Source organism: Tympanuchus pallidicinctus, unplaced genomic scaffold (genome assembly GCF_026119805.1).
Source record: "Tympanuchus pallidicinctus isolate F22 unplaced genomic scaffold, pur_lepc_1.0 scaffold2, whole genome shotgun sequence".
Lineage (NCBI taxonomy): Eukaryota > Metazoa > Chordata > Aves > Galliformes > Phasianidae > Tympanuchus > Tympanuchus pallidicinctus.
The window spans coordinates 23870667-23895356 of NW_026294721.1; the positions used below are offsets into that span (position 1 = coordinate 23870667).

Below are 24690 nucleotides of genomic sequence, written 5' to 3' on the forward strand. Positions count from 1 at the left end.
TAAGAGATAATAATGCAGTGCAAAACTACAGTGTAAAGAGGACCATTTTTTGCAGTTGTTCTTAGAGGAAGATGCCCAGCATAGTAGGAAAAAGTTGGATTTGCTGTAGCAGGGGCAGTATTTCACTTGTACATTCACACATGCTCTCTGGATAGAAGTGTTCACAGTGGATTTGAAAATCAAATGGTCTGTGAACACAAGGGACCAACCAAAGCAGAGTATATACCTCCAGAGGATGCTTACTGAAGGAAAAATGGAAAGGAAAAGGAAAGGAAAAATGGTTAAAATTGTAATAGAGGTACACATGGTGTATACCAATAAGGATAACAAACAGATAAAAGCATGTGTTTCGAAGCCACCCTAATGGATAGTGGTGTCTTTTTTGTTGTTTTTAAAATTATATTTGCTTGATGAAAATAACAAAAGGGAAGCAACTCTACTGCCACAGGGCAAAGAATAAGCCATTCCTATTTTTTTAAATAAAATACAGTAGTATCAAAAGTTGTAACACTAGAAGTACACCATCAGATATGGTAAAAGTACATGATTATGAAATTCCTATAAAAAAAAAATCTTAAAGGAAGACAACAAATATCTGTGAGATAAGAAGCATAGATAATTCATCTTCTACACACTTGAAACAACAACTCGGCTGAAGATAGTAGCATTACAAATTCTTAAGAAACCCATGTTCCCACTGTCAGAGAAAATGGTTCTTCAGCGCACTTCCTCTCTGTTTACGCAGGCATTATGCTGTTTATCTTCAGCAAAGTTGGGATGGGGTTTAAGCAGTACAAAGGACACTTTGGGAAAATAAACAAACAAAAAAAACACAAAAATATACAGAAGTCAATCCTGCTGTCAAGAAATATCTACTTTCTATCTCACCCATGATTTCTGTTTCTTACTCTTGTTCTTCACACTATTTCTCTCTTCCTTCCTAATTCTCACACAGGAAATCATGAGGCCATCAATGTGTAACCTAGGGAACTTGTGACCCCTAACGTATCCAAAGGTCTCTGCCTTCATTACATCTCCTTTTATGGAGCTGCTTGGCAATGCTGGGAAACCTCAGGAAAGCCTGATTATTCCAGTAGTCATCCGAGCCTATTTCTCTGTAGAATATTCTCCAAAGTCAAATGCAAGATGCTTGCATATTTTAATTTATATATTTATCTTAAATATCCTTGCCATTAACAATAAGCACTGGATATGACTGCAGCTGCAACAGGAGAGGCACCTTAACCCAAGTCATCTCATTACCGGTTGTATAAATATAGTAATACTGTAGCTGGTTTTTAGATAGCCAGATTTTTATCTCTTATGTTTTCAGTACATTAGTCATGTTAAAATACGCACTGGTTTTTGTTTTTCTTTTTCTTTTTTAAATTATTCTAGGAAAAGCACGTATCAAGTATTTTTACCATAAAGGGGGAGCTATGAAAAAGAAGGGGACAGACTCTTTGTACTGACAAGACAAGGGAAACGGTTTCAAACTAGAAGAAGAGAGATTTCAATTACATATTAGAAAAAAATGTTGATAACCAGGGTGCAGAAGCATTGGAACACGTTGTCCAGAGAGGAAGTAGATGCCCTATCTCTGGAGACATCTAAGGTCAGGCTGGACGGGGCTCTGAGCAACTTGATCAAGCTCTACGGGTCCCTGATCATTGCAGGGGAGTGGGACTAGATGGCCATTAAAGGTCCCTTCCAACTCAAATGATTCTGATTCTGCCCACCTTTCTGAAATGGTTATAACTGAGATAAAAGTGAGAGGTGATTATTGTTCTCATATAGCTTGAACTGATCCAAGATCAGACTCATGGGAAGAATTTTGAGAGGAAAAAAATAATGCAAACAAATCTCAGTGAGAAGGAGAAAGTCTTAAACCCTGTCTTGCAGACTGTGAAACTGAGAAATCTTTACAGTTGCCTGGTTGCGCAGCAGAAGCCAACCACCAGCAAAGACCAAAACTAAAACAAACAAATGAAAAAGAAATTCTCTACTGGCACTGATGAAACTGCCTAGCCATTGCTGCAGTACATTGTATGCAATTTATTATTTTCCTGCAACTGAGATCTGTCAGTCAAACATACACAATTACAGCTCTATTATATTGCTGTATTCACATCAGGTAGCAGTGCAAATAAGAGAGAAGGAAGCAAAATAAATCAGCCATTCCCCCATCCAGATCAGGCCCTAAATTACATACAGTCTTCCAGCTGTCTAAACAAACAGCACTTAGCTTCAAGGTTCTTTCAGACAAGCATTTGCTTCCTTGTTTCCTGCGACATCCTCACAAAGCTCTGAGTCTGGCTAACTCAGCTGTAATACTTCTGCCCTATTTTCTCCCCTTAGATCACAGAGTTTTTGCTCTGTCCCACTGGAGAGTGATACCTTTCCTTCAGCCATCCTTCAGCAGACCTAGAGCAGTCTGAACTCTAAACCTGGGCAACTTGAGCCAAGAAGGGAAGAGAGTTGAAGTCATCAGGCTATCCAGACCCTCTCTGTGACATTTCCCTTCTTAGGTACTTTCCTGCTGCTTCCTTGTTGCTTGTCACATGGGGTTTCTGGGGCTCTGTTCCAGAACACAGACTTCTCTTCTGCTCACCTCTATAGCTCAAAATGCTGTCCAGATTTATATGCAGCTGTATTTTGAACAATTAGTTCCTGCTTCTTGCCCTACCTCATTTCCTAAAATAAAGCTGGTGGCTGATCAGAAGTGGCTATCTCACAAACATGCTATTCTACCAAAGCATAGGGACCCACAGGAGCAACACACCTTTGTGATATGGCAATACCTAACTGTAAGCCTGTTTGTCAAATTATAACCTCAAGAATATCCATTGATCAGTCACCTACACGCTTGCTAAGTCACATGCTAGTTTGCTGCCTTGATTTCTGTCTAATTAAGCACAAAAATAAGTTAAAATCAACTATCTAACAAACAGCGCTAAGATGTAAAAGCAATGGTTGTAGTTGCTACAGAGGCATTATACAAATAAATTAGAAAGAGTGATTATTCACATTCTTTGTATTTAAACACAGATTTTGCAAAAATGAATAAGCAACAGTAGAATGGATACACATTAATCTCTATTTAAAAACTGAAAGGAAAGTAATTAGTATAGGCTTTTGTAACTCGACGTTGTGGTTATGTTCCAAAGGAAGCTTTTGCACAAAAGTAGCATTGAAATGCAGCCACATAATTTTATCCTGAAACCTACAGCATTAGGGTTATTTTTTCCTTCCTTAAAATATCACCACAGTCATGTCAGTAGCTTCTGTCTCTTCTCTATTCAAATTACAAGAACTAAGTAAAACTCATTCAGAAGAACCATTTTTCCCTAGAGGAGACTTTCAAAATTAGGAATTCTCAAGAACATTTAAGTTTCTTCCCTCTGCATTTGACAAATCCTGGTTGGTTTTGTTCATTGCAATAGTTGTGCTATTTATGCAAGACTGTTTTCACCCTGGACTGATCCTGATGGCAAATACCACTAGTGCCAGAGAAGAAGAGAGCACCCTGTCAGAATTTGGTCTACCTCTTTTGAAAATGCAAACGTTGATTTGAACATGCTATTACTGCAAACTGCAATCCCAAACACCAAAAGTGAGTGAACACTGAATATGTTAAGGTTTAAAGCAATTCTGCATGCCTAAGCTCATGCTCATAAGCTTCACTGAAGGTCAGTGCAAGTCAGTGTGGGCTTGAGAGGTTAACGAGAGCTTGTGTGTGGGAGGGAGCAAATAAACCACACAGACCAGCACACTGCCAAGCTAAAGACTATCACTGCAAAGGAGGCTGAGAGGGGAAAAAACACCACAGCAAATGGAAACACTCCACAGCTCCCACAGGTACAAAGATACTAGCAATCAGCACATTGTTACCTGATGAAGCTACAGCTGGATCTGTGTCAGCTCTGTGGAAGCACTGAACCCATGAGCAACATCAATAGGAAATTTTTCAAATCAGCAAGCTGGCAGGACAGCTCGCTTGCACAAGCCAGATTCTTTCAACTGCTCTAATGGCAAGAAGTTGTTCAACACCTACGTTATCATCTTGTCCTCACCTCAAAGAATTTCCTTCAACCAAAATGCTATCTATAGTGCAAATCTCAGGTGCAGTGGTGCTTTCAGTTCAAGCAAGCTGCTTCATCAGCACAACCTGGCTAAAACCTGTGCAAAGTACACACCACCTACTATCACAGCTGTCCTGTAACACAGAAATAAGCTGACTTGACTGCCATAACATCGTCCAGCTCAGATGCATCTTCTGACCATTCGCTGAGAAAGAATTCACAGTAGTACAGCTTATTGCCATACAAGTAGAAACAGCATAAGCTCTTGGACTTGTAGACCATTCTGAGGGTTAGAGCAGCTTGAATTGCTCTTTCTGTGTGGTCTGCCCTGTTGGCTAGCCCAAGAGGAAAAAAAGATGCTGTTCTGACAGCAGCTGATGATCACTCCATGAAGGAGTACCTGGCCTGTCCTTGCACTGTCCACCAGTGGAGCTGTAAAGTGAGTATTCTTTTCAATTAAAACCGTGCAGCTGATATTTACAGCAGTATTTCCTATTTTTATGATAAGGTAGGCTTCTAGATAAGAACCAAGTCTTGATTTTCCAGACAGCCAGTGGGGAGAACAAATGCACAACATTTCCAAAAACAAGAACCAGTGCATTTGAAGTTGAATACACAAGAAGGAGGCCAGACTTGACAGAAAATGTTCAACGGTACTCAGAGCCATGCACTTCTTAACAGATGTCACTACCACTGTGTGAAAAAATCTATTTATAAAACTGGTTTGGTAAAGTCTACAATGCATGTATGAGAACACCGTACATATCTTAAATCTTACTGACTGTAGGGTAAACAGTTTTATAACACTCAGCAGTACATCTCCTTATTTTTATACGTCATGATCAGTACTCTCTGCTTAGAGGCCATTTCAGTTATTTCTTACTGTGATTAATTTTGACTTCACCACGAATGAAATCAATCTCATTCAGATCTCATTAGCCACTTTTGCAATGCTAAGAGAAAAGGGCAGAAAATGCTCTCCCCAAGAGCTGCCAATTAACCCTTGCAGACTTCATGAAACAGACAACATTAATGCTGCCTTTTCTATCCTTGCCATTACTTTAGCACAATTTTATACTGCAATAATGGTGTTTCCCCAACATTTTCACTTCACCATTTTGGCCTAAAAGCCAAAACTAGAAACCACCTCTAGCTTGAAAACAATACTTCTGTCTTCTGGCAACATATTAAAAATTCATCTCTGTGACATTTCAGGCAAATCTGTTCCTCATGTATATTTATTCTCAAGCTTTTCAACGTCCATCTTTTTAAACGGCCTTAAAGCAAATATTCTTCACTGATTCTGTAGCTATGCTTTATTGATTTGATAACCCATATGCTGCTTCTATGACTCATGTCCCAACAGTACATCTAGACAAAGAAGCTCCATTTCTCCCTCTAAAGACTGTAGTGCAGTTCCAAATTCAATATGGCTACATTGCACCACCGTGCAAAAATGACAGAGTGCCTGGGTTGCTTTAAAGTGCATGAAAAGCTAAGTTTTAAACAGGTTATGAACTAGTTCTAAAACAATTACCCTGTTGCTAGCAGTCATGCTTGTGAGATAATCACTTAATGCTCCAAGTAGACATACAGCACTTTGCAATACATAACAAAGAAAATACATAACAAAGAAAAATAGAGAACAGTACTTATACATTGTGCAGTTTGTTGCCAAAGAGCAAGTGAACTCCTACCACTGGATGCAGAGAATGGGGGGGGTTGGGAGAGGGGGGGTGTCAGTGAGATCTCCCAGAAGTATTTACATCAACAACGTTTTTCTGTGGTTGACTGCTTTTTGTTGTCATAAATGTTCCACTTCTGCCACCAGATATATCAAGTCTCCTCTTCTGTTTCTCCGTTTACAATCCCAGGTTGCCCACACTTTGAGTACTGACTTATCTGGTTAACAACATTGAATTTTAATAAAATAAATTAAGAAAAAACGTTAATAATAAATAATATAAGTGATATGACTATTTACACGAACATAAACCCTGGGTTCTTCCTGAACACTCTCTGCCAGGTACCCAGTAGAAGTCAAAACTGAAAAAGTTATCAGAGACCATGCTGGGAATCACATCCTTGCCTGGAGGAGCAGAGCTCAGCACCCTGGACTGACTGCTCCCACTGCAGCAATGTGACCAAAATGATGCTGTGAAGTTCTCTTGGCCTCGGTTTCCTTACTTACCTTAACAGTCTGAATTTCTGTAAAGGACCAACAGGTCAGACTGGTAAGGTAAGTCCACTGTCAGCCCTGAAAAGAGACTAGTCTGTACATACCCTTTATCTGCCATACCTTTATGTTCAAACAGTAAGTCACATTTCATTTCAGCAATAAACATCCAACTATTCAGAGGAACCACGACTTTCATTTCCAATTACTTTTTTCATTTCACATAAACTGCTTCAGCCAAAATACACAGCTGTCTTACTGTTAATACAGATTTACAACTACCAACATTGGCTTAAAATAGATGAATAAAACCCTCAACCTTTTCCATTTCAGTTGCTCAGTGACACAAAGGAATAACTACTGCTGCATGACAGAGATCTTAGTCATGCAGTAAGTTCTCAAACAGCCCAAGTACTGCTGACATGAGATACTGCATGCTCCTCTACGATCAGAACTCATTATTTTCAGACACACTCTGTAAAACAGAACGCTGATTAATGTTTAAAAGAACCTAATGTGGGAGGCACACTGAAGACGAAAACGGATTGGAGGCATGGGTTGTAAAGCTGTATGCTGTGGCTAAGCCAGTCTGACAACCTGTGATGCCAACAGCTGGAGCATTCTGTCCTCCTCCGCCACCTGACATTGTCTCTGGCACATCAGATCCTACATGGAGCTAATGCAGCTTCCTAACCCAGCATAACGCTCACCTGGCAAAAACAAAAACGCACCAAGCATCCTTCTGCTGATGAAAAATGACTTCAGAGCATCGCAGAGCCCAAGAAATGCCAGGGCCAACTCAAGTAGGGTGAGGGTGCTGCAAGGTGAGGACAGGGAGGAAATTGATTTGTCTCTTTCCACAGCTGGGCTGTGTAGGTGTAGTATGTAGTTTCATACCAACAGTCCTGACCTCAAACTGGAACATTTCAAGAAGCTACTGTCCCCACAGCTGAGGGCACGATGTCCTACTCCATCTCACTGCAAGCAAACCTGCAGTTTAAAGGTGGTATAAAGCTGGAAGTGGTGACTTCTTGAAAGATAACAACTAGACCTGAAAAACCTGTTTGTAACAGTTCTGCCTGGACTGAATGTAGGCTCATACATACACACACACAAAAAAGCATGCAAGACATGTTCCAGAGGGCTTCTTAGCTTTCTCCTACGGTTTCTTTGAAGGAAAGGGAAAGGAAGATTGGTTGTATTCTAAAATAAATGCGTATTTTATTGCAGCAGTCAGTGAAAAATACAAAAAAAATACAGAAATCTGTTTCTTGTTTTTAATCCTTGACCGCACACAAGCTACGTGCAGAAAAATGGCAGAGTAAAGGACCAACAAAAACCACTTTCTGTGGTATGTTTGGGTGAGATGTAACAGGCAGCTACAAGAGTCTGCTGTGGTCCTCCAGTAAGAAAGCTCAATTCTGTGGTGAGCCCTGGCTCTAGCAGAGAACCACACTTAAACAGACTTCTTCACCAGAGGTAAGTCATCTAACAGAAGAGATGCAGAGACATCTCCATTACATTTTATTCATTGTACAGCTATCCCGTGTGTAGCAAAAGCTCTTCTAGATATTGCAGCCATTTTAATTGCTGTCTTCACCATGACAAATCTGGAAGGCAGGCTCTGTTACATGGAAAGTGTGACCCCTCAGCACTAACTGCGTGATGGGATACTTCAGAGACAGATGATCCTGATGAAACTGAATCCAGATCTCCTCTGAAAAATGCTGGTCTGAAGATTTGCCTAGTGTACACTGTTGACTTGTCACGTAACTGAATTTACATTAAATTTACATAGAGATGGGTTGTTAGTGCTGCCAAAGAAATTGCTTCCAGCTTCACTTCAATCGCTAGGCTGCAGGATCCATCCTAATTGAGCCCATCCCTAGTGAACTTGGTCTGTAGTGCCTACCACATGTTCATGCTCCTGTTAGAATTTGGAAGCCAGTTACTTTACAGATGTGGAAGGAAGTTCACAGTCTCACTGCCACATACAAGTTGGGGCTGGCCAGCCCAATTTGGAGCAGAAAAACAATCAAGGCTTTTTCCATAGCAGTGTAAGGAAGTCTATTTGAAAAATCTTCCAAAACTCATGTAAAAGAAGGTTACACATGGATAGAAGCCAAAGAAGGGCAACAGCAAAGTTACAACAAACTCTTCAGTGAGAACATACCATACAGAAAATCCTATGTGAGAATCAACTGAAAAACTAAAGGACGTCCCATTAGTAGGGAAAATGTAAATTTCTTACAGAAGCCTTTCTAGCACAATATCCAATATGCCATATTCAGAAAGAACGATGCTGTAACCACTTGGGAAATAATTATTAACAGCGAGTGACAAATGCCAGCAGTAAAATTATGCCAAGACCCTTCCATCAGAAAGATCCAGAAATAAAACCATTAAAGATAAGAGAGAAAGAAAGCAGCTCTTAGCAACCATCTTTTACTTTGTTATTGGCATCCTGGCCATGTACTACTGCCCCAATTAGGAATTAGTTTACACTACCAGATACATAATCTGCACTTCAGGAAACATATATTATAAATAAGAGGAATAAGAATCAGTGGTTTATGTTCACTGCCATCCACCTTATCCATTCCCTGACTGTATGATACCCTACAGGGAAAAAAAGCAAACAAAAGAACAAACAAAGGCAGCCTATCATATAAATCTGTATCTCCTACCTCTGCTCGACCTTCATAATATGTTAACATAGAATTTGTAAGTACAAAAAGCCTCTCTTTGTAGTTTAAAGGAGAAGTCCTCTTCTTCTGTTGTGACCTTTTAATCAAGATCTCTTGGAGAATAGCAGTCATATTCATTTCAGCCACTTGTCGCCTCTGTTTCTAGCCATTGAATATCAGTTCCTGTGAAGATGAGAGAAACAAAGTCATTACTCTGTCTTTGAAGGATCACAGCTCTGCAGATTTCTGTAGTGAAAAGAACTGCTACTTACAAACAAAATTAACTGAAAATACAGACAGCTGGAGTCCATCTGAACCACACGGAAGTTCACAGAAGTTAACGATTACACAAGAAAGTTCAGGTATTGCCAAAAGCTGTATCTGGCTGGGCTGAAATAAAGTACATTGCAGCCTATCTTGCTCTAGGTGGGTTGGACTTGATTATCCTTATGGGCCCTTCTAGCTCAGGATATGCTATGATCCTATCCCAGAGAGAATATGTGACCACATCTGACTATTCTTCCTCACCATAGTACCAACCAGACTTCAAGCATTTTAAGAGAATAATTTTCTGAAAAATTCCCTATGAAACAAGACTCTTGAAGCTCAGGAACTCAGTGCCATCCTTCCCATTCTACTGGGAGACTCTGCATGAGCTGGGTGCCCGTGAGATATTTTCGGGCAACCAGATTTTAATCATTAAGGCCCACACATATACATGTGGGCCTTAATGCCTTCTGCAAAAATAAGTTTGCTCTGAAAAAATTGAACATGCAACAGTAAAAGACATTTTGAAAATTGTTGTCTATTACATCAGTGAAAGTTTTCTTTCACAAACAGTGGTTTAGAAGATGTCAGTTCGGAAGCAAAGAATTAAAGAAGCCTAAGTCTCAGCAAATGCTGAATACATGCCTTCCACCTTCTACTTCCAAAGATTTCAGGCTATCAAGATCTCAGTTACACAGTACATTTCACAGTATCATACAGAAAAGCTTGAAAAGCTGCAGGTCACCTCGCAGTATTATCCTACAGAAGAAGTGTTTAAATAAAGTTAGATGTAAACACAATCACTTCAGTACCTCTCCTTTTGCTTTGTTCCCAAACCTTTCATTATTTGTTTTGACAATACATGCAGTGATGCCCTTTGCCTTTCAGTCTGTGTTACCACATTTCACTCACTGTCTTAGCTGACTAATTCATTACATTCCACACTCTGACCATTTCACACATCTGGATTTATTTTCTTGTTCACTGCATTAAAAAGTACCTTTTTTTTTTTAAGGCATATATCTTGCAAATATTGAAGGATTAGTCTCTAGTTTACACTTTACAGGATAGGATGCTTAAGTAAAGGTAACCAAATTGGACAAAATAATTACGACGAACAATCTTATTGTTTTCCCTCTTCCTCTGATACACCTATGCACATAAACTCACTGGTCATCTGTCACACTGCATTATTGAAAGGAAGATGAATTTTTTAATTAATCTTGAGTGCACTATTTAATTATCCAAGCTGCCACATTCTGTTTATTATCCTTCTGAATATAAATTCACAATCTTAAAGGTAATTAAGAAGGATATTACTGAAAATGCAAACACTGTTCAAAGAATTAAAGGTTAGTATTAGCTTTCAGACCACCTTAACACACACCGGACTACAAGGGTTCATCATAAGCTTTCTCTCGCTAGTGTGGAGAGAAACACAACTAGTGTGTTCTCCATAGTACAAACTCTCTGTTGGCACTTACAACAAAAAAACTGTCTTGGAAATTGTGATATCAGAAGTCTAGCACAGATACAAGAATAATTTGATACTAATTCTGATTTCAGATCTCAATATTGATAACACTAAAATATTTTATCTCCCAGTCAGCCCTCTTCAGTGATATTCACATTACACAAGAAACAAACAAAAAAATTCTTTTGAAAGAGTATCAGGTTAAAAAAATAAAATATAATTGGTCAACATCTGCACTTTGCTTGCACCTGTTGCTACAGGTATTTATCTACATTGAGTTATTGCTGCTGCAGAGATCTCCACAGATTAGAACCAGTTTCCCAGGTCAGAAAATCAGCCTTTGAATCTGCACCTAGTCACAAGACCTGCTTTTTCACATCAGTGTTTCTAGCCACATTTCTGTTTCCATAAGTGAGGCTCAGGATAACAGAACTCTCACCTACAACTTCTACAAAATTCTCAGAGAAGAAGCTGTAACAACCACTCTTACCTCTTGTGAAACATCTACATCATTTCTTTTCTTCAGCAGTTTCAGAATGATTTTTCCACGCTTTTATTCCCAAACATTCAATTGTTTCCAAACTATTCCCAAGTCCATGAAGCTATCGTATGACACATTCTTATCTTGTTCCAAACAGCTGTGGGAGTTTCGTGCTGCCACCCATCTAAAATTTTCATAATACTTCCTGCCTAGGGCTTGCCCATCTCCCTGCCAACTTGAGTTACATGATAACAAATACAATCTAATTTACAAGTACTACAGATCATGACAGAAATAAGAAAGAATTACAGGTGTTCGAAAATTTTTAGGGAAAAATAAAAAAAGAAATACATTCCCAGCTTCAGGCATCAGTTTGCACTGATCAATCTTCACATTTGGATGCATTCAGATGTAAGGCCATAAGGCCATAAAGTCAGCATATACTTTTCTCAGAACAAATTTTAAAAGCTTCTAAGATAAATCCATTAAATAATAATGGTCAAAATCAAGCCTGGCTTTTCCTTGTAACTAGAGTTGCTTATGCATGCCACCTCTCCCTTGTTTCTCTAGGAAAACAAGCATCAAGTGATTAGGTAAACAGAGCAGTTGCAACATTGCTCCTGTAGTTGGGAACTACTTGTTCCCACTCCCTTGGGAGTTTCTCTCTTGGCCTGTATTCGTTTATTGAAACAATTTATCATTGCAAGTCCATCAGTGAGCACATAAATGGATGCAAGTCCCAACAGAAGCTCCACTTAGAAAGGAACAAGTGCATCACTATCTGGCTAGAGCTCCTCCAGCCCAGAGGTGTTAATTAACTGCTGCTTTTCACAGCACAAATCCTTTTATCAGAGTCAGACTTGTTTAGAGGAGCAAAAGCATTCTATAAACACACTTAGTACAACAGTCATAAAACAAACACCAAGAAAACATTTGTCTGCATCTAAAAAAATCAAGCCAAGTCAGAGCTCTGTTTTCCGAGTTTCCTCCCTCCTTAGAGATTTACCTGATAATTTGGGTTTTCCCATGCAAAGTCTCAATGCTAACTGGATGGACTGCCAGTCGTGACAGATAACCTCTCTGACAAATGGACACCCTCAGCTTTCTGGCTTAGGTTTTATGTATCCTGCACATACGCTTTTTTCACACTTTGGGTGCATCAGTTCAAATTGGCAGCAATTTCAGGCCTCTGTATTTAACATCAAAAACATATCACCTGCTCCGGCACATTAATTAGAACACTGTGATATTCACCAATTCAGTTTAGAAAATATAAAGATGTCAATTTTAAGTACACAGATGGTACTTCGGAATTTTGATGCAAATCTGCAACTCTTCATCAACTGTGTTGTTTTTTACGAGCTTTTTTTTTGGGGGGGGGGGGGAGGGAAGGGAGGAGAAGAGGAGAAACTGGTTGGTTGGTTGGGTTTTTTTTCCCCTCTTAAAGCAAGACTGAGAAGCCACGTGGCTCTAACATGTGCAAACTATTTTTTAACTGACAGAAATGTAATTCTGGGCAGCAGTTTTCAAACAAATTTGAAAATTATACCTAAATGTCTGTAAAACCCTAATCTTTACTTGAAAGTCAGTCAAAGTACCAGTGGGCTAGTTCTAAATGCAATCAGGCCGTGTGGAAAGAAAATTCCTATTTTCATGCACCACGTTTAGGTAAAGAATTAAACAGGCTAAGGGGTAACTCAGCGACAACCCTTTGACTTGACAATCTCTAAGTTAAGCACACAATGTTGCAAAATACCCTTTTTTTAACTGCAAGCTACTCACATATGCACTGGGAGAATTTCATTTTAATCTGCACAGGTTTTCCAAAATTCCTTAGAAACAGGATTACAACATTTTACAAACTAAAAATGTTTGTTTTTTTTTTAGCATTATAACTTAGGTAGCTGGGTTGGTAAGCAAACACTGAAAACGTGCTGGTCCCTCTTGGATAGGGTGTGCTGGCAATGAGGAGAGAAGCTTCAGAACAGCAAACTGGAGCACCAATTCACTGCTGGCTATTCACAAAAGAGAAGGCAAATCCAAAGAGCACTGAAAAGCATGGAAAAAGGAATTATTCCCTTTTAGGTTTAGGAGAACAATGTATACGTATCTCCAAACCCTTTGATCATGCCCCCCTGTAAGGAGCACACTACAATGACTATGTTATCCTTTCACAGATCTATAAATACCTTCATCAATTCCCTTACAAAGTATTTAGAAGGAGGTGGTGCTTTATGAAACAAAACTACTTTATTATCCATGTAGAAAATGTTTTCTTTTTTAAAAATTATTTTGATTATCTACTAATTTCGAATTAGCAGCACTACCAGATACCACATGAATTTTCACTTATTGCTCTGTAGGTAACTAGTTGTAGTTTTTCCTATTTTTTCTGCACGAGTGCCCTACAATACCTGTAAATTTTTTGCCCGCAGTTTATTCAGATCAAAAAGACTTTAGCATTTGTAAAGTTCTTAGCTGGAAGAAAATAAAGCTGAAATTTTGTTTGGGATGGAGGAAAAAAAGGAGGAAAAAAAAAGATCATGAAACATTTGCTAAAGTAGCAAAATCCAAGCAGCTTTCTCATCCTACAGACCTCAAGCTCTCTCAGCCACCTGTCCTTTTCAAAGATAAAAACCTTTGAGTGTGTCACGGCCTCAGGAAACAGCGCTGGCTATGAAACAAGAGATTAGCTCTTGCATTATATTCCATTCCCAAACAGAAACTTACCCTGTTTATTAGCCAAAGGATTTTATAAGGATGTCTTACAATTTCATTAAAGACTGGTAAAAATCAGCTTCGTTTCTGAATTGAGGAAAAGCAAAACCCACTGCCCAAGAGTTAGAGTTTCAAATCTCTTTGAATATGAACCTAATCCCCCGCCTTTTTTATTGCATGCCAAGTGATGATGGTAAGGCTGCAACATCTGTAAGCCTGCCTCTTTGCCACTCTCAATGTTTGTGAAAAGTTTTTGCTGCTTTTCACCACCAGCAATGTAAAGTTTAACCTCTACTTTCATCCATCCTCTTTTCATCTCAAAGTAATAGTAGCAAGACATGAAAATGTGATGGCTTTTGTAATTGGACAAAGGGGTCTTTATATGTATATACATAGACAGAAGGTGGTTAAAATCATTATATTCATGGAAAATTTAAAACATACACAAAATAAATCTTTAGCAGTAAGAGAATCTCAAATATCTGTCAGTCTGATTTTTTAGGCTTGAGAAAATAATTCTGTAACCACAAACATAATGTGGCTTTGCATCACCCCTGTTCATTCTAGCAGTTAGCATATCTAGCAGTTTATGGCTGCTATCACTTCCATAAATAACTGTTGCTTTTCACACTAGCTACTATAATAAATTCTAACCCAGCATCCAAAATTACCATGTCATTTTTGCTGTAGACAATGGCAAGCTTCTAGGCAACACATCGCAATGGCACAGTACCTCCCACAGAAGAAACTCAATCTCGAGTCTTCTGTAGGCAGAACTGGCCTCTACTGAGAGGCTGTGGTTTTGGGCTTACCAGAAGCCATGTGCAGTCTGACACAAACTAAAATAGCCTGTCAGCAAGGTTAACTAACTCAGGCTTGGCTATAGTTTGTGCATTTGCCTTAGCACACGGTCAGATCAAACTTTAACAAGACAAAGTAGTATCCAGTTGGGCCTTCTGACCAGACCTCCTGCAACAGTCAGAGGAAGCACATGTGAGAAAATTAGCACGTTTTTAACTATTCTACATTTGACTCATGAATTTGATTGTATCGTGGGGCTTCAGGATGCATCAGCTGGGCTGCAGCTGGCCAGGTGAGGCAGAGACTACAAGGATTTGCCTCTTCGTGGGTGCAGCCTGAAAATCTGGTAAAGAACAGGAGTCCAGCTTCCTTGTGCAAATGTAACTGGAAGTGGGAACACATGAACAAAAGGGTCAAGTCAGGGTTGGAACTGATAGGAGCTAGGTGATATCCTGGCCCTGCTTGTATGTTTTTATGTATAGTATAGCTCGTATGTTTTTATGTAAAAGAAACAGTCCTCTTCATTCTGGCAAGCATCTGCAGAGCAAGTTAAAGAAGAAAATGGAAGAACTACCCCCAAACCTGCATGGCATTGGCTTAGCAGAGATGAAGCTGAGAGAGAGCAGAGCATTAATTTCACTTGTACACAGCTGTGTCCCCTACAGTGTTCTCAATGGCTCCACAGAGCTGAGTAGACATTTGGCAAAGTAGAATCACTGCCTCAGCCCTCCCCCTAAACACCCCTCCTGATAAGGAGGGAGGAGGAACAGCAACACCCACTTATTAAAACACAGGCAGAGGTGAGATTGGCAATGGAAATGGGTGATGCTGGTGGAAAAGCTTTTCTTCCTTTTACAGGAAGCTGGAGATTAAGAGGGATTAAAAACTAAACGTTCTGCTCAGAAGTTTAACTTAATTCTTCTGTTCACAGACTCTAAAGCTCACCATTAAGTAGCAGGTGAATTGCAACTATACACAAAACTGGGAAAAGCAAACAAACAAGACTGACATCAACAGTGCCTCAGGCAGTTCTGACCTTTTTAGTTTCACTAAAGGAGAAATATTAATTCAACTCCCTCATAATTTGAATTTGATTTTCCTAACATCACACAATCTCAGGTGAGCAGTTGGCATATTATAGCACAAATACCTCAATTTATTTTAGTGGTCAAGACACTCATTTGACATGTTCTAACTAAAATACAATAACTCATACAAATGGTGCCTTGTTTTCTCTACAATGAATGTCTAATATTTCTAAAGTAACTTTTCTTTCCAACCATAATGCTACAATAAGATGGAAAGCACTGTAATGATAGCAAAAATCCTAGGCTGCAGATAGTGAACATATGCTCAACACGGCAGCCATGGACACAGCGTAAAGAACCTGCTTACCCTCAGGAGGTTTCCATTAGGCAGGGATCTACCCTTGCTTCCACTGCCAACCCTTAAATGAGGTCTGGGAAGGGGTGGATCCTGGCTGCACCTCTTCTGGTCACTCAGGTATATTGTGTGCACCTGCGCTCCTTGTGTTGGCCCTGCCTTCCTACCAGGTGCTCAATCACTGTTTCAAGCCCTGAGTTAGCATTTCCACTACACCAATACAGTAATGAACTAAACTACCATTTCTCTGACTACAAAGTAAATTCTCTCTGCTTACCCAGTGTACATACCATGTGACTGACACCAATACAAGTTTGCATTAAGTTCAACACAATTACAGTCCTGTTTTGCACCACTGAACTGATACATGAGACACACATTAATCATCTGGCACCATCCCTCCTCTGGCCCTTAAACTATTAATTCCATAGCTAGGAACAATATCAGACTACAGTATTTCAACATACAAAAAAAACAGCTCCCAGTTTTCTGGGTCATTATCTGTGTTGTTTTAAACCATCTTGGAAACTCAGTCAGCAGCTGAAGGAGTTCTACCTTGCACAGGCTTTGCCAGCAAACCTGGAATACTTCTAAGCAGCTGTCCTCTGCATCAAAGAGCCATCATGGATCATGGCAAAGTGTCACTGGTATGTCTGTGTAGCATAGCTGAAGCAACAGAAACCCTGGCTGGGATGCTGGCTGCAGAAAAAGCAGTACCAATGCTACCATTCATTTGCACTACTCTGGAATTGTTCTCTCAGGTGTGAATTATGCTACACTTGCTTCTGATCCCAGCCAGCTTGTCACTAGCTTCTCTGACTTGCACTCTGCTGAAAAGACACAGATGAGTCCAAGCATGAGCATCCTGAGTCACTCATTTCTCAGTTGATATATAGTTGTCAAACTATGTCATGAACTGTATTGACTGCACATTTGACAAAGGGTTTATGAATTAAAAACACATCTTCATATCTCAAGAACAGTACACAGAAGCAGTCAATAGGTACATCCCATGTAATTGGATTTGATAACCTGTGTCTGCTTCCACTTTCAAAGGCCAGCTTTAAGTCACCAAAGCTTGCAGTCACACTAGACCCAGGTATAATGAACTGACAGAAGTAAAAATGTTTATAATTCACTTTTACAGTGTTCAGTACGATTGCATGCCAGCAGTACAATTAATGAGTTATTCGGAGATGTTCCTTAAAATTCGGGATGATCTTCCACTGAATCATAACAGCATTTGTTTTTAAAATGCACTGCAAACACCAACTCCTACTTGCTGTTTTATTGCTAAGGAAGCAACCTATTCACCTAGCAACCTGCCAGCCTCTTTCAGTACTTGTTTTATTCATAAGAAATGTAAAGGAACTTTCTTCTTCCACACTACTGGGAAAACTACTACTTCCCAAATTGACAGCAGGCCTGTATGTGCGTCTACTAAGATTATTTCTATCGTTTCAAACATCACATTTTCCTCAGTCTGTGATGAAAGTGTCTCATCAGAATCCAAACGACATTTATGACTTCTGCAGTGCTCCTCGATATACTTTCTTTCCCCCATGCAGTTATACGGAAACTATATCACTTCCCAAAATGGATGATAACTGTTAGCACCTGCAACAAAACAGCCGGCGGAGCGCTTCAGCACCTACAGAGTGACAGCCACACAAACATGCGTGAGCCTCGTTGCAAAGGGACAGTTTATGGGAAATTTAATCCAGACCCATCTGCACTGAACTGGTTACCTCCCAGCAAAGGACACATGACCATGGAAGTGAGTGTAGGTTGGGAAGAGTTACAAGGAAGTTTTGAGGTCAGGAAGAACTGCGAATGTGTACTTGGTTCACCAGGAATTTGGGGGAAATCTTGAGCATGCAGCTAGCAGAAAAGACTGCTACCTCTGGGTAGGAGCTGAGTTAGGGAGGAATGATGGCTGCTGTATTGTTTTCTTTCATTTTAAAGCAAATTTTCCCAGAACAAGATGAGGAAGCCTTGAACCAGCTCCAGGGGTGTGGTGTTCCTTTTCTCTGGGTTGTGGAAGAACGCAAACTACTCTCCATATTGCTAAAAATCATGATCATTTTTAAATCTTTTATCAGATATCCACCCTCCTAAGTAATACACGTAGGTTAAATATGAGCCAAGTTCATGTCCTCTCAGTAATAGTAGCTGTTAGCAGCTCTACTGCGGCACAAAATGACCATTCTCCCTCTAAAAATAAAAGCAGTTTAATAAAATCACATCCTATTTTTAATTACCCTTTAGATGCTTTTGGCAGATGGTCTATGAAGAGCACCTTCACAGTGAGATGCCAATGCTGAAACTAATGCATTCACTGCACAGTTTGCTTATCAAAAATGAATCAAAGACTGTCAGAGACTAAGTGCAGCTGTGGCAGGCCCTATATGCACCAGGACTGGTTCCAGTGTTCATACACCAGCATTTTAACAAAACAAAACGTGAAAAAGTACATAATCAAGGTAACCACATGCTATGTGACAAGATGTTAGTTATTAATTATAGAAATTTACATAACATACATTTCTCATTATGACAACTGTTTATTTCCAACAAAATATACCAGAAAGTACACTATCTTTCAACACATTTGTTAATAAGGCAACTAATATGAAAAATACACACTTGTGTTAATAATTGGTTTTAGAGACAGAAACAAGAACCTACGATGGGGTGAGGAAGCTAAAATGGTAAGAAATAGTTCATGGGTAATGGGAATTTCAGCAGAAAACAAAATTGTGAAATTAACTAGATGATGAATTGACCTCAACAAAAGCCTACTTCTTCCCTGAAATTCTTGATTATCTTCTTGAGGCAGCACAGTGATGCAACTTGGCAACTGTTAGGTTTTTTTTACACCTATTTAATAGCTGACTTGCCCCAAACCTTCTCTCATACAGGCAGTGCTGATATATCTAGAGTTATTCATCAAAATCATCATCTGTGCACAAGAAAAATACAAGCCAACAAGCAGGGGGCAGGAAATACTGCAAGCCTGCAAGTTCCTGTGTGTCAAGTTTCCCATGCATTGTTTTCATCAGGATACATCATCAAGCAAATGGAGGAGATGGGATTGCAAATCAATGATCATTTTCACTTCAGCTGAGATGCTGTACTGCTTTTCCCACATCTGGCAATTCACAGCTTCCCAAACCGTGTGATATTTGCTGTGCTTACCAAAACAGAGATGTTGGTAAGGTCTACATTCTTATCTTCTGATTCTTATCTTCCTGAATCCTTCTGATTCCTTTCTGACCCTGATCCGTCGGATGGGTTACAAGAAAAACTTCATATAGCGAACCTCAGATGAAACTCAACTCAAAACTCCCTCACCATCACACCACACCCTCATGTCTCATTTCATTAATAATCCGTCATATTGTGCTTGAATTTCCATTTGATTTGCACTCAAAATCATAACAGTCATGCTACCAGAGAGAATTGTACAGCGTCATGCTTTGTGCATGCTTAGGTGGCAAATGACTTGAAGGACTGCATTTATTTACAGCAGCTTTCATTTTCTTTCAAAATTTAGCAAAGCCTTTCAGTTTCTGCTTTGCTCTGTACTTGAACAATCTATGACACGATAAGGATTGAAAATTTAAAAAACAAAACAAAACAAAACATGCAAATAAAAATATTCTCTCTACATAGAATCCACACTGCTGGGTACTTTCTGAATGGATAATTGGAAGAGTGAGACCTATTTTCCTGAAGTTCTGGAGGCAGATCCAACAGAGTTCTATCCTGACCTTATTTGTAGATTTTTTAAAACAGAGAAACTTTCACTTGCATTTCAGCCTTTTACTAATAAAGTCTCTAAATACAGGCCTGAAAACTCAGGATGCAACCTTGAAGAATTCCTTCACATACAACACAGTCCAAGAAGCAAGGAATACTAAAGGACTGTAGTCTCACCACTGTTAAATTTTAAGTATTATCTCAAGGAAATAATTTCTCACCATACCTGAAAATCAACACAACTGGAGGTAGTGCTGTCATCTTGTGCATTCCTTTTCTTTCAGGCTCTCAATCCTGTGAGGCAGTCAGCATCTCTAGCATAGAGGCTCATTACCCCACTCCCCTCGATGAAAATTCTTGGATGTCAGGATGTTTCAGCTGTTGTGAGCTAAAGAGGGACAAGAGCACTCATCAGGCATCACAAGACATTTAAGATCTAAAGCACCTGTATTCGACTTAAACTCCCTTTGAGATACTGTATGATACCATCATTAATGTGTGATAACATCATATGCCATTTAATCCACTCTGATCACTAATGGTAAGGCATAAAAATACCATGGAATAGGCAACACTAGAAGCAACACTTCCACCACCCAGAGTCACTGATGTCCAGATTAAATGGGATAAACACAAGAGACTGTAAAAGTAGGATAAGATAGTCATTTTACAGCTAGATCTTAAGTTTTCACAGGGATTGCCTGCTTCTCACTGACTTCCAGGTTGGTTTCAGTTCAAGAGATCTAGAGAAATAACTGAAGGAAGTTGAGGAATCATGCCACTTGCCCATTATTTTGTTTTTAAATGAGCCACAGCACGTGACCACATAACTGAACACTACCCTCTGACACATTATGCATAAGCAGATTGAAGAGAAGTTGCAGTGGAAGTCTGTAAACCAATCAGTTTTAACACTGAGTGCTACATTCTGCCACGCTTGAAAATGTTCCTTTAATCATCTTTACTGGATAGAGTCTGGATAGCCATTTTGCTTTCAAAAGATCCCAAGGTGTATTTAAGACTACAAGTTTTAAGAGACCTGTGGAAAAGTTCAACTTCTACTGCCATACCACCACCATCTGCCTCTGGCGTCTTGGGCTAACAAAATAAAATAGGAGTCATTGCATTTGGAGCAGCCATCATCTGTTCATCTCTCTACACTGAGTTGGGTCTGTGCATGGTAGCAATTGGTAGTCATCTCCTTTGTCCTTCTCTCAACCCCTGACCTCTATTCCATGCATTTTCTCTCCTTTCGCTGAGGAGAGGAAGTGAAAGTGGTCTGGTGGAGTTTAGCTGCCTTACACCAAGAATTCTAAGTGCTCTTGTCATTTCACACTTTAGACTAGTGCAGAGAAGATGACAAAAAGATCTCTGCGCAGGGAGAGAGTTGCAAGTACTGCATTCAGCTACAAGCAAGGGGCAATTACCATTTCTATCTAATACTGAATTATGTGGTTGCTTCACCAGGGAAAAATGATTTCTTTTGCATTGTGATTCAAGGGGCCATGCTGGCTGCCAGTGCCCTGCCCACATCGTGCTGCAAAAGGATGAACACTGCACCATCTTTTTCTGTCCTATTCAAGTGCAAACAAGGCCTACATCTAAGGTGTTCTTATGATTTCATCAGATCACAGCTCATAAAAGGCACAGGGTTGAGCAAAACCTCCTGACAGGAAACCCTACTGTGACCTACTTGAGTACCATGCAGTTGTACCTCACACATAGCAGAGCAGCACCCATTCATACAGTTGCCTGTAAGAGAAAAGTGAATAAGGGAAAGCAGGACCACTAAGAAAACACTTGGCCCATGCTCCATGCATTCCCAGCACACTGGGGTTTATTTTTTTTCCCCAGCAGGTTTCCATTACTCCTCCAAGTTTTGTACTCCCGTTTGAACACTGCATGCCCTTTATGGTGCTTGCAAGGCAGTGACCTATCATGCCTCCACACACGAGAAATTGTGAAATCCTACCATCTACCCCTCTCAGAGCATCCCTTATGACAAGGCCCTTCACCACAGATTTCTAGAAGAAGACTATTTATTTTTCCAGCTTCTGCCTCGTGGTATTTTTCTCATTTCTGCATCCTGACTCTGAATCACAGCGCTGAGGCAGGGGATGACTGAGAGCTACCAGAGCCATCATAGCCACGGGGCAGTGCTCCATTACACAGCTCTGCACCCCAGTTCCTCTTCTACCATTTGTGATAGAAAGGGCACATGTGTCCACCCAGACACGTGCCGCCCTCATCTACACACTGCCTTCTTTGCTGTATGTTAGATGTCCTTCAGAAGCATGCATGCTTTTTGAAATACAGGAAGGAAAAGAAAAAAAGAAAGAAGACACCCTCAAGCCTTCTTCTCCATGCCAAACTATAGCCCTGTTCACCCAAGTACTGCTTCTCATACCTTCTGAGTTTTATACTGGCATTTTTGTATCCTATTGCTGCAGGAGGCCCACTACAGACCACAGCAACTCACTTTTTGGCACTCACAAGCTTGTCTCTTTTTTAAAGCACAATTCGAACTGCAGCAGTGAAAACATAACCGGGTACCGAAAAAAGTCAAAACATACAGAAGTAGCAAAACATCTTAGAGGTCAATGGTTAACAAAGGCTAAAGGCATTTTCCATGACATCTGCGTTGACAGTAGGAAGCACAGAATTCCATTATCTGATAAACAGAAAATATTTTGCATATCTGAGATATAAACATTTGTATAAGAAGCACACCATTCTTTGCCTTATCTTGTGTACTCAGTTTACTAGCTAACACAATACAGAAGGAACTAATCTACGGCAGGTTACGTCTATGGCTGGCGCAGGGGGAAACTTTTCCTGGTGCTTCCAACCAGTTCTGTGAAATTAACCACTTCCCAGCTATTGTAATCTTAATTACAGGATACTGCACCATCACGGCACTCCTGAATACAATGTTGTTTCAGGGCAAGATAAAATGAAATAAAGCCAGTAAAACAATGTCAGCTGTATTTCATTTTTCTCCATTTGCAGCCATTGCAGGCAGCCAGCCAGGCTATTGGATACAGCACAGAGTTGATTCACAGGGCTAAGCACACAGCTGGGAGCTGAAATGCAGCATAACTCAGGACATAATTCTAGCTGCTTCACAATCTATGCCTTTAGAAGATCAAACTCGAAAATAATATCTAAAAGGAAAAAAGAAAAGAAAGGTGCTCCTTCTATAAGTTTTGAATTGATAATAAAATCAGCTCTGGCAAATGAGAACTTGGGTTAAAAGGCAGCTCAACTGGCAGTGTCTGCCATCTCTAAATGCCACATGTTTGGATTTGATTCTCACACCTGTGAGATGATCACATTAAAAAAAAGAGAGAGGAAAAAGAAGAGGGAGTACCCAGGTGGCCAATATAACCACACTGATTCTGTTTTCAGTGGTTTTGGCAGGCAAACTCAGAGATCTTTTTGGTTCACCCACGGGCTTCTTTCTGAAATTTAGCAGGGCATGTAAAACACCCTTTTATTTAGCAATAGAAGTAGAGATGGGTTATTTCACCTCAAGCTTTGATGTTAAAAAAAAAAAAAAAAAAAAAAAGTTGGTTAGAAATAAATACAATAAATAAACCTGAGATGTATGAAGACTGTCAGAGGAGAGTGACAACAAATGGGCTTTCCTGCTCTAGCCCCCTACAGATCGTAACCATCTGAGATCTTATAGCAGGCCAGTGGACACTGAACACCACCACGACCCCACATAGCAAGAGACAGCACACCAGCTCCCCACCACCCCTACCCCATATACCAGTCCCTTCCCAGCCTTCCATTGCACCCTGCATGGACACTGCCTTCTCCCTAGAAAACAAACAAGTGCCTTCCAGTGTCCCAAGAGACCTTTTGGACCACAGGGAAGGACTTGAGGGAGATAGCATGAAGGCCATGAAGAGACCAGAGTGGGAATGGAGCAGAGGGCACAGGTAACTGGGAGTCTGCCTGTACGGGCTCTGCACTCTGCCACCCCAAAACAGCCTAAACATGTCTGATCTCAATTCATGATCTCAATTCAGGATTGTTTAGTCTAGAGAAGAGGAGGCACAGGAGAGACCTTGTTGCTCTCTACAAAGACATGAAAGGAGGTTGAGGTGAAGTGGGGGTCAGCTTCTTCTCCCAGGTAACAGTGAGAGAATGAGAGGTAATGGTCTTAAGTTGCACCGGGGGAAGTTCAGGTTGGATGTTAGAAACATTCTCAGAAAGAGCGGTGAGGCATTGGAACGGGCTGCCCAGGGAGGTGGTGGAGTCACCATCCCAGGAGGTGTTCAAGAAACATGTCAATGTGGCACACACAGACATGGTTAGTAGGCATGGTGGGGATGAGATGATAGACCTGGTGATCTTAGTGGTCCTTTCCAGCCTTAATGCTTCTATGAAATACTTCTATACCAACCATATGTAACAATTAATCCTTCAGTCACTGGAGAGTTAGGAGAGGAATTAAGAAGTGATGCCTCACCCAGAGCCACGCTCTACCAAAGTCAATCTGAGCACCTGTAGCAGCATGTAGTCTGCACTGAAAACAAGCAGTCAAGTAGTACTCCCAAGACACATTTACATGGGCACTTCTGCTACCGCTGATTATTTATTTATTTATTTTAATCTCTGTAAGAGGTGCACTCTTGATGAAATAATACTGGACACTTCAGATCAGCAGTCTGTAGCCAAATCCAGCAGAAAAGCTCAGTGTGTCACTAATGACCGATTCCAGCTTATAGGAACACAGCAGGAGCTCGCACAGCAGCCACCGCGTTAGCTGCCCCACGCAGCAGCTGAGCAACAGTTGTAGGAGCTCTTCCACGAGAGGGACGGCAGCGCAGGGCACAGAAGGCACACGG

General features: G+C 40.3%; 1 protein-coding gene across 3 annotated transcripts in view; it reads right to left on the bottom strand.

Moving 5' to 3' along the window:
- TEC (tec protein tyrosine kinase) overlaps positions 1-24690 on the bottom strand; it is a 42206-nt gene that overhangs the window by 17003 nt on the left and 513 nt on the right. The window contains exons 2-3 of one of the 3 annotated variants that reach the window (XM_052681921.1): positions 20058-20219; positions 8946-9128 (exon numbers count right to left, since the gene is read on the bottom strand). In XM_052681921.1, coding sequence (XP_052537881.1) covers positions 8946-9083 — 138 coding nt within the window. In that variant the 5' untranslated portion in view covers positions 9084-9128; positions 20058-20219. Of the gene's footprint in view, positions 1-8945; positions 9129-9217; positions 9298-16081; positions 16166-20057; positions 20220-24690 lie in introns of those variants that run through there. The other 2 variants (XM_052681923.1, XM_052681922.1) reach the window with 2 other exon arrangements.